The 10909-nt window shown below is 41.9% G+C and overlaps 1 protein-coding gene across 2 annotated transcripts; it reads right to left on the reverse strand.

Moving 5' to 3' along the window:
* Window positions 1-1143: 1143 nt before the first annotated feature.
* On the reverse strand, window positions 1144-10760 carry CUNH4orf54 (chromosome unknown C4orf54 homolog). Of its 2 annotated transcripts, none has more exons than XR_015697862.1 (2): window positions 10662-10760; window positions 1144-1559 (listed from the first exon to the last, which is right to left on the reverse strand). XR_015697862.1 is itself a non-coding variant. In XM_087724139.1 (2 exons), the coding sequence occupies exon 1, from the start codon at window positions 9602-9604 to the stop codon at window positions 4565-4567; it is 5040 nt and encodes a 1679-aa protein (XP_087580265.1). In that variant the 3' UTR covers window positions 1144-1559; window positions 4524-4564. The 2 variants fall into 2 exon arrangements, 1 of the variants encoding a protein (XP_087580265.1); XM_087724139.1 differs by lacking the exon at window positions 10662-10760 and adding an exon at window positions 4524-9604.
* Between the last annotated feature and the right edge of the window lie 149 nt (window positions 10761-10909).

Below are 10909 nucleotides of genomic sequence, written 5' to 3' on the forward strand. Positions count from 1 at the left end.
GCGTTAACACTTTTGGGGGAAACTGAATGACAATCACACAAGCATAACTTATTCTATATGGAGATGAAGTAATAAAAAATAGCTTCGCCAGTTGAATGACTGCTTGCTCCACAATTATTGAAGGCACCAAGAAAGTGTAGTAACTTGTATCACTTTTCTAGATTTTGAATATTTAAACAAAAAAGTGCAGCTAAAGGACTCCTTTGAATATAATTTAAAGCAGCATTTAAACAGAATAAAGAACTATATTTTCAGTTATTTTCACAATCAGTTTTAAGGGGAAGCCATTAAATAAAATATATACTTTGTTAACTCTATTTCAATGAACTCTATAAATAATAGGAACTGAATCATATGCATGGATTTGGCAGTTATCCCCAATAAAACAATAGAATTTAAATCCAAGTAAACATCCACAGAATTAGGCTTCATATTCAAAGGAACTTAAATAAAATAACTTAATTTTCAATGGATCTTCAATACATTTAACTCAGGATTCACCAATCTTTTTTTGTTCCTAAAAATCCTCATCAGTTTTGCGCAGTGGGATTGCCCCCCACACAAATTGCCCGAAACCTTGCAAGATCTGAAGATTTCTAACATTTAGCACACTCTTTTTTGCCAGAAAAATCTTGCAGTCCCTCATATGATACTGCTGAAGTTTCATGGAATTCTGCAGAACTTGCAGGATTTGGGCATTTTTCAAAACTTTTTTGAGGACTAAAATACACTGTTGTAGGGCTGGTGTTTGCTTGATAGTTATGGATGCTGTACAGCTATCCATAGCTGACTGGATTTAATCAATCTTGGGTTTAGCTAGTTTGAACTAAACTCAAACTAGTTGACTCCATACCTATTATGTAATGAGATCCTAATTCAGCTGCTATTGAAGATTAACCCTACATTAAAACTAACTTCAATGGGAGTAATTGGATATTATTGGCAAATTCTGAATATATTTGAATATTTTAGCAAAACTAAGAAAAAAGAATTTTTTGCTTCTTTTACTTTTAGTTATGTTTCTCCAAAATAATGGGGAGATATCAAAAATGTATTAAAATTTAAGAATAAACTGCACATACATATAGTTATGTATAAAAACAACCCTATAGCCACTTTAAAAAACAACAACAGAGAAACAGATTGGAGTAATAATTCAACCTTTTTTAAAAAATCCTGCAAATAGGTAAGTGCAAAGCTATACCAGCATCTTATTTCTTCACTCAAACTTGTTTTATGTTCGAAAGCAATAAGGGCTCCTGCTTCTATATATGCATTTGTAGGTAACTTGTAGTTAGCTGTATATTGCACAGTACACTAATTACTAGTTTCTACATTTAAAAACCTACAGAAAATATCACAATTCAATCATTTATATTTGAATAATTAAATTTCTACATAGTTTAAAAAGAGGAAACAGCTTATCATGAAAACAATGTAACACATGTTTTGCACAAAGCAATGCATAAGAAATACATCAGAGGAGAGCGGTTTAAACAAAAATTTAGAATTGCCAAGTACATTTCAAATTAAGGGAGACAAATTCTTGTTCTTTGTGCCTGTAGGGTAAAGCATAAACACAGACATTAAACGTTTGATTTAACAAAATCTCTATATCAGTATGAGATGTTACATGACTTTTCTTGAACTTTGAATTCACTCTATCTTCATGATCCTTAGAATGGTTCATATTATGCCCATTGCCAAAACAAGATGATACCTGAGTGGCTTTCTAAACACTCATGGTCATTGGTTACAATCAGATGAAGGAAAGCTACCTGATATCAACCTAAGCAAGTTTTCATAGAATACAGATAGTTGAACAAACCTGTTGTATTATATTAAATTATCTCTCCATTGATATATAATTTTATGGTACTACTCCAAAAAACAGTGGCAATTAGCCATCAAGCCTTAAAAATACACTTTTCCAAAAGGTTTCCACAATTTTGGCCACTACTGTAGGTTATTAAGCAAACTCAGCTTCCTCCATTGACTTTGCTTGTTGGAAGCTGACTGGGAAGGTGGCAAACGACGATCTTATAACCCTGGGACCTGCAACCATCATAAAATACATGTCGGTTGCCAAGCACCTGCATTTTTATTATGTGACAGTGAAGATGTTGTGAGATGGTCATAAATGCAAGGATTGGTTGTGAGTAGCTTTTTTCAGTGCTGTCCTAACTTCAAACAGTTACTAAATGAATGGTTGTAAGGCAAGAGCTATCAGTACAATGTGCCTCTCCTTTAAAAGAAAACTTTATTCCGTAGAAGAACTTTTTCTAGGCTGAGGGTTTTGTACTGATTTACAAGTGTATCTCAGAAAAGAAAAGCACAATATAGTTCAAAGAAATCCCTTGCCAGGGATTTAATATATTGCTACTCCATGTCTAATCTATTCCCTTCAAGTGAAGGACAGAGTTGACATTATTTCAATAGCATGTTTTAATACAGTATTTGGCAGGCACAGCTGATTACACTCCAGATCATGATCCTGTTCTAAAGGAGGAAAAGTTAACTCTTTCCTCTGCTGAAAATCCCCTCTAGGTTAGTGCAGAACAAGATAACCTAATCAGCAATTAAAAACATTTAAAAATGACTTGATGCGAAAATAGCTTGACATAACTATGTACTGATGTTATTTAAACTAAAACTGTTTTTGTAGGTAGGATTCTTATATTTTATAATAGAGATATTATACTTTATACTATTATGTTCTATTCAGTGTAATACACATTATATTCTAACAAACAAACCTACAAGTTGAGCTCAGCTTTTTATCTGCAGTACATAATGGGCAAAACTTTTACCTATGGAGTTTCTGTGAAGTGTCTGTTAAAGCCTTACTAGAAAAAAGCTTGGAATTCCAATATTAAAATGAATGGTTTCATGTATCAGTGTTGAAACAGGTTCATTGGCTGGCAGCATTTCTTTGAAGTGTATAGTTTGAAGATCTGCAGTATCACTATTTCTGTGACATGTCAAAGCATTCCCATCCTCTCTCTTTCTCATATGCACCTTGTTTCTCGTGTAAATTGCTCTCAGAAAAAACCCACTGATCAGGTTCATCTCATATTCCAAATATTCTTCTGATGTATAGTGACTTCCTCTTATCAGAAACCTGAAAATATTGTTCACTTTTTCTCTCTTTCCGATCTCTTGGTGAAAACAAGGTCAGAATGATTGCAAAGTACTAAGAAATAAAACCTATTGATTATTCTGAAAGCAAAGGTTGCTTTTGAACAATCATAGATGGTTTGGCTTTAATTTTTGCAGTGAGCACAGACTGCTCCAAATTTCACTTCCCAGCTGTATTTATGAATATATTCTGAATAGGAAATATATAACTTGTGTGAACACCATCATGTATGGGTGCATGAATATGTTACTTCTTCCCATTGCTCCTGTTTTTGCCCTGAATACAAGCCTATTGATGAACATTAGCGCTGATGTTAAGATTAATGCCTTTTATTCTATTATTGGCATATCATACTGTATGATACAGAAATAATGTGTCCATAAACACGGATGCTGCCAACAAGGTTTATAAGACACTGGACTAGAAACTGGGAGTCTATCACTTCTAGTTCTGCCTTAGGCACAAAGCCAGCTAGATGACCTTGGGCCAGTGATCTCCTTAGCCCTAGGAAGAAGATAGTGGCAGAAAACTTGCCAAGACAACTACAGGGACTTGACCAGGCAGTTTCTAAGAATCAAAACTGATGGATGGACAGAAGGAAGGAAATATCTTTGTCTTTCATTTGTAATTTAGCCATGTTTTATCATTTCTTGCTATGTTTCGATAAACAAAATGACCAATATGTCTTGATTACTTCTGTAAGCAAACTGCAAATATTTGAGACCTAAAGTTACATGTATTTCCTTTGCCCCATTCACAAAATCCAAGGATAATGTGAGTGTATGCAAGGATTGAACAGTTCCCATTTCTTCTGTTCCTCCCATAAGGTCAAAAGGAGAGAAAGAGAAAAAAATAACTGCATAAATGCCTTTAGAAGCTACTCCTCTGGAAGCATTTCTTATCTGCCAGACAGTATTCCAGTGGAGGGAGGGAAGAATTTATTTTCCCTTCTAAGTTACTCTCCATTTCCCATTGTTCTTCAATAGTATTTCTTCTCAAGAAATAGTGGTCCTTTCTCTTCACAGAATAGATTAAGGGATGCCTCTATTGCTGGTGGCCTAGACATCATCATCTTTCACCTACAACCCTCCTCCTACTATTCCAGGTTTTTTTTTTAACCGTAAAAATCCTTTTAATAAGAAGAATGTAGATATTGCACTGTATTTTTTTTCTTTGCTATTGTTAGGAATGGTTGCACTACCAATCGAAATAACCTGTAAACGGCAAAAGATCCCTCTCTGGTCATAACTGGCTCCTTGCAAACCTTAGTGTGTTCTTCTGCGAGGCTCCCCCCCTCCAACCCCGATGCCCGTCTCCTGAGGCGACCTTTCCCAGAAACGCCGCCTTTCTTGTGACAATTAATCGTAAGGGCAAGGCAACTCACCCGTCGTACCAGCAGCAGCATCTCTCCTGGCCGGCGCCCCATCACCGATGCTCCACGACGAAGCGCATGGTGGTGCCGTCGAAGGACGGAGGCGCGACGATCCGGGGGCCCAGAGGCTGCGAGGTGATGCTGATAAGCGGCGCTTTCCCGTCGCCAGGAGCCGCTTGCGGGCACAGTTGCTGCTGCGGGGTGCCCGTGGGCATGTAATACGGGCTTTCTGCGGCGGAGCTGGCGGCGCTCCTGGATGAGGCGGCCGCAGACCCCAGCTCACCGCCGGGCTGCTGGGCGAACTGGCCCTGCAGTGCGCTGGCGGACAGGACTGCCGGCAGGAAGCCCGGGTAGAACATGTAGGCCGGGGCGCTGTAGGTTCCCGCGGCCGCTCCCAGCGCCAGGGAGGACATGGGGATGGTCATGGGGGCCAGGGCCGGCGGTTGTGGCGGCGACGCCGGGACAGGCAAAGGTACTTCCACGTACTGCCCTGTTTCGGGATCAAAGAGGCGTCGCTTCTGGGGCTGCGGCTGGGGCTGCAGCGGGGCGTCCACTAAATAGCACTGACCCGTGCTGAGGTCCAGCAACACCTTACGCTGCGGCGGGAAGGCGGCGGGCTCGGCGGGCGGCGAGAAGCAAAGCAAAGGCGTCGCCGTCTGAGTCGCGCCTGTCAGAGCGGCCGCCGCCGCCGCGAGGGACAGAGCCTGGGGAAAGATGTGCGCCGGAGACATTTCCAGCGGTGGAGCAGCAGCAGCCGCCTGGAGTTGATGCTGCGGTGGCAAGGGCGGCAGCACCTGTGGCTGTGGCTGAGCTGTGGCTGTGGCTGCGGTGGGGCCAGCGCGCTCCTCCGTGGGCTGCCGCTGGGCCGCCTGGATGGGGTTGGAACCTGCCGCGGACTGGTGGAGGGGCTGGGCGGCAGCGGGTGAAGCAGTGGCGACGAGGCCTGGGCGGTTGATGTTTGCTGCTGTTCCTCCTCCTGGGCCTAAAGCCACCGGTCCCGCTTGTTCCGCGGACGGCTCCTTGAGCGAAATGGCCAAGTAGTTCCCGCAGTCGGGAAAGACGGGCTTGCGGCTCTTTTCAGGCTCCACCAGGCTCCCCTGCCGGTTGCCAAATAACTTGATGGAGCGAGGCCTGGCCTGGCCTTTGAGGCCTCGAGGCGGGGAAGGAGACGAGAGCACCGGTGGCTGATGCTTGGCCTTCTGGGCCTGAGCATTAAAAGTTAAGGTGGTCCTAGGGACCACAGGGACTCTTTCCTTCTCAGCAGGTCCCGGGTTTTTTGGGGCAGATTCTCCATAGAGGCCTGATCCACGTGCCCCACGCTCTCGGGTCAGGCTCTCAAAGGCCGCTGCCTTGGCGGAGACCTTATCTGCGTTCTTGGTTGGGTTGGCGAATCTGCCACGGGGATGGCGTTCTGGTGCGGATCTGCTGGGAGAAGTTGTTAACCCCACCGTCTGAGTTCCCTCCTGGTCCTCCGTCTTGGCAACCATCGACTCTTCCTTGGCTGTGTTTATGGCTCCCGTGGTTTGCTCTTCGCTGGCAATGAGGGAGAGGACATGGCTGCCGGTTATGGGTAATGGGTCACTCTTTCGTTTCCACTCATTTTTACTGAAACTGTACAGCTCTTCCATGCTCCGGACTGCTGCTGTGAGTTTTTGCAGAGCCTTATTGTTTGCTGAGACAGATGCCTTGGTCACCTCTTCTTCTTTGGGAAGTACTTCTTCATCCATCACCAGTGGTCCCACTTTATTGCTTTTCTCAGTTGTCACTGGCTGCTGTGGTGGTGGTGGTGGTGGTGGTGGTGGTGGTGGTGGTGGTGGTGGTGGTGGTGGATGTGATTGCTGCCTCCAGGGCACAGATGTTTTGGAGACTATCTTCAATACAGCAGGCTGGCGAGGGTCACTCTTGTTGGGAGCAATGGTGGCTACTGGCAGCCTTCCTGAGGTCCTGTGTACCAGTATAGTTCCTTCTTGGTTTGAAGGTAGCATCTTGCCTCCATTACTTACTCTGGGCCCCATCTCGTGAGATTTGTTGGGCTTCTTGTCCTCTTTACTGTTACTTACTGTCTGACAAGTTATCACCATGGGAGACAGAGACCTGGGAATGCCTATTGACATCAGCTGTTTGGATTTCTGGTCAAAGGTTCCCTGGTCAGAGTTAACACTACCTCTGTCACTCTGGTTATCCCCTGACTCAAGACTATAACTACTCTTGATTAATTTCCTGACATCTCTCACCTGATGTATAGGCCCTTGGACTTTAGACTTATTTTCTCTTACATCACGTACCTGAAATTGAGGCAGTTTGTCCATAATCTCCCCTTTTATTTGCTTTTGCAGTTGACATCTGGTATCAACAGCTGTCTTAAAAAAATTGGGGGCATTTCCAGCTATCTTGGGGCTGAGAAGCTTAGTAATGTTGAAATGATTATCTTTGTTCTGCTCCACACTTCCCAAGCTTATCTTGATCTCTGGAGGTTTGGGCTTTATCACTGTGGTGGCAATAGCAGTCTGAGCTGCTGCAGTTGTCGCTGTGGAGTATTTTGTCACATGCAAGTTATTATTATCTTTAACTGTTTGTTGAATTTTTGGAACAAAAAGTCGAGACATTTTAGTTGCTTTATTAGCTGTGATTTCTCCCATATCGGCTTTCCAATCACCTTTAAATCCTATTTTCAGTTTCCCCACAGGAACTTTTTCCTCTATTTTCTCTGCTTCTTTTTCTTTCCATGTTCTAAATGCACTGTTCTGGCTACGGAGGAAAGTGGCCTTGAGTGTTTCAGAGGCACTTTGTTTTATTTTACATGCCTCTTCTAAAAATGTTTCTGAAAGGCTTCGGTTTAGGCTAACAGTGGCTTCCCGTGGAGTAGAGGGCTTGGAGGTTGGTGACTTGCTATCAAAAAATTCCCGCAAATCATCTGCTGTTACAATAGTGCAATCAGAGCTGGCTTCTGAATATCTTGAATTTTGTCTCTGCAATCCCCCGTTCTTTAACTTCTCCTTGGCAGTGCTATCTCCCTCTTTAGAAGATGAGGAATTTGACATACCGGAGTATGTGGTGTCTGTGATCTCTCCCCTTTCCATTTTGAACTCATGTTCCTGTTGCATCTTCTTTGAAATAACATTTTTGAGGAGGCTAGATGCAAATTTTGACTTCTGTGTTCCTTCCATGGTTTCTGCAACGACTCCAGTTTGTTTGCAGATTTCATTGCTCTGCTCCTTTGGCAGTGTTTCTGTAACTTCATCTGTGCAACTTGACCCAACAGCAGCATTTTCAGAAGGTTTAGCAGGTCTGGGGACACCCGCATTAATATTGCTGCCGAAATTCAAAGTTTCCAGCAAAGTAACAACTCGGGAGCCTGGCTGGACCTGTTTTTCAAAGCCACGTGGTGTTTCAACATGCGTTATTTCCCCATCAAGTTTACTGACAACAAATTCCAATGCTTTAGTCTGTGATTTATTGGAGTGAATGTAGAAATGGTCACTGGCTGTCTTAGTCCCAGAGTTTCTTTTCCATCCAGCAGATGCAGCGCTGCTTTTGAAAAGATTCTGCTCTGCTTTCTGTCCAAGACTGCTGCACTTTAAATCCAAATAAGTTGACCATCGGTTGATTCCTAGATTGTGATCTGAAAGAGATGTGGAAGACTCACTGGAACTCAAGTTCAGGGTATCAAGGTAGGGATAAGCTAAGCTCCGAAATGCCCTTGCTGTCAGGCTTCTTACTTCTTTATCTGCATCATCCAACTCACTTACCACGCTGGAGGCACCACTTGAATATCCACCCAATTCTCTTGCTTTTATAGCTGCACACCTTGTTTGCAAATGTGCAGGAACTGCAATAAACTTTTTTGCATAGTCATGAAACACATCTTGTTTGAAACTTGAATTTCGTTCATGAGCTGTGGAGACACAGAGGCTCATGTCGCCTTCATGCTTGGCAGCATAAATAATGTTTTGCTTTTCATGCTGGTTGCTAGGCTCATTTATAGCCCTGGAAGTTGGTTTGATTGATAGGAGTATCTGGCCTGCAGAATTCTCACTCATGTTGCAGAGGTTCTTGGACTGACTTTCTTCCGAGCTGGCGCATTTGTCTGTGCTTGGAGTATCATTTTCAGAATTAATGCTGACTATCTCTGTACTGCTGGTATTATCAATACTGTCTGTCTGATTATTAGGATCACTGGTGGTTGTGCTGAGATAACAGCTATTATCCTCTTCTGTTTGTGTGTCTGCAAGTGTTTCTTCGCTCCCAAAGGAAGCATAATCCACAAAGGAATAAATAACATTGTTATCCTCAAAGTCCCATCGAGAAGCTAATCCATAGTCAAAATCCATGTCATGATCTACTTCACTAAGCTGTATTTCATGGGTGGTAATATAATGTGCTTCATCATTATTACTATTGTTGCTTTCACTGGCATAGCTGGGTTGTGGTTGCAATAGCTGTGAAGCATGCCTGCCTCTTCCTCTCTCATTGCTCAAACAGATTTCTTTGCAGTCTGCTTCATCATCTTCATCGCTGTCATACCCAAACGAGGAGGAGGTTTTTCCCCCTCTTTCTAAGTCATCCATTTTTGGAAAATTACTTGTATTTTGTATTGGTGAAGGACAAGATGATGAAGATGATTCTGGGCAGCCATGTGTATAAAGCTGAATGTTGGAGATACTAGGGGACAGAGTGTTCTCAGATTCTTCTGAACTGATGCCAGAGATCCTTTCCCCAACCTCATCAGCTTTCATCCCCATGGGGGAAAGAGTGCCTTCCATTTTAGATGTATAATCCAGAGATTCTTGATTCGCATATTTGTCTGCCAAGATTTTGTTAGCCAATTTGTTAATCTCACTGATCTCATAAGGTCCATTTTTAGTTCTGATAAAGGGCACTTTCCTTCCATTCCGTTCTAGATTCAGCTTCAGAGTCTGGGGATTCTCTCCTGCCCCTCCAGGGTAATCGTAAATCTCCACGTATTTTGATTCCTCGGCTGAGGAAATTGATGGCTCTTGAGGATGACACGTGATCATTTGGCTGCTGCTTTTTCCAGCATTCTCTTTTTGAATAACTATCTCTTCAGCAGGCAGTTCTGTAAACACTTCCATGGTGAACGCTTTCAAGCTGATTGAAGGGAGCAACAAGATTTGGACCCAGGACCAAAGTCAAGCGAGAGAGAGACACACACATATACACACGTGTTCTCCAGTGGTTCCTAATTTTGTTCCTTGTAGTTTAGCTGTAGACCTTGAAGAGTTGCTTGATAGTGCCGGGGGTAGTAGGTTGGGTGGCTGCTGTTGTCTCTGTGGAGATGGGGGGTGCTGGTAACGGCCGCTGCTGCCAGTGTCTTATTCCTGAGCTATGAAGTACAGTTGTTAGTTTGGCATGAAGGGCTGTCAGTCTGAATGCCATTGGTAACAGAAGTAGCAGCATTAACAGCATCTGCCACTCAACTTTCCCAGACATCCCAAAATGAAGAGAAAGCATATGGAAATTCTTATACTTCTAGTTAAGGAATATGAAAGTGTATGAGAGGGATTAATCCATATAATAGTTTTAAAAGAGTATTGGTTTTTGGGTGATCAAAATGAAGGAGAGCTACAGGGAAAGCACCTTTTATTGTTAGAACAGTATTTTTAAGAATATTACCTAGGTAATATTTCAATGGGCAAAAAAAGACTGAATTTAATCTTAATAAGACATTAGAAATTTCAAATGACTTATATTTTTACTGGTAATTTTTAAAAAGCACTTTTCCCCAATTTATGGAACATTATTTGTATTGTATACAAAAGCATTTAAAGAGGGTTCCCCATCCTTTCAATTAAAAAAAGAGTGGGGCATCATATGAATATTCTTTTTCAAAAAAAAATAATACTTCCAATATACAAAATTAGAACAATTCTTAATATGTCATGAAATAGAGAAATAAAACTAATTTTAACTTGCTTCTATCTTTACTGTTGTTTTAGAACCGTACTCAGTTAATTATAATTATATTATAATTAAGTATATCAGCCACAATAAAAGTTCCACTTGAATACTATTAAGATTATACAGTCTCAAGCTTCCCTAGTGTTAAGTTGAATAGACTTTTATATGTCACAGTGAGGTCTAATACTATTTCAGTACAGAAGAAACAAGCAAACTGAAAAAGACATTTACCTTTTCTTTGATTTTTTGTAGTATTAGTCCAAGGGATATTAATCAGCTCCTTAGATCTTGAAAATTTTTGTTCTCATCTTCAGAGGTTTTTAAAAGGATGTGAAGGAGATAAAGAACAAGCAATGGGAAAATACCAAACTGGTTTGATTTTGATAATGACTTGTTCAGAGTAAGAAAACTCTGAAGCATTTTTGTCAGATCAGTATAGCTTGCTGGGTCAAAACCATTATCTATACATAGACTGTGTG

Source organism: Thamnophis sirtalis, unplaced genomic scaffold, assembly GCF_051295495.1.
Source record: "Thamnophis sirtalis isolate CommonGarterSnake01/CBP01778 unplaced genomic scaffold, rThaSir2_p1.2 scaffold_10, whole genome shotgun sequence".
Taxonomy (NCBI): domain Eukaryota; kingdom Metazoa; phylum Chordata; class Lepidosauria; order Squamata; family Natricidae; genus Thamnophis; species Thamnophis sirtalis.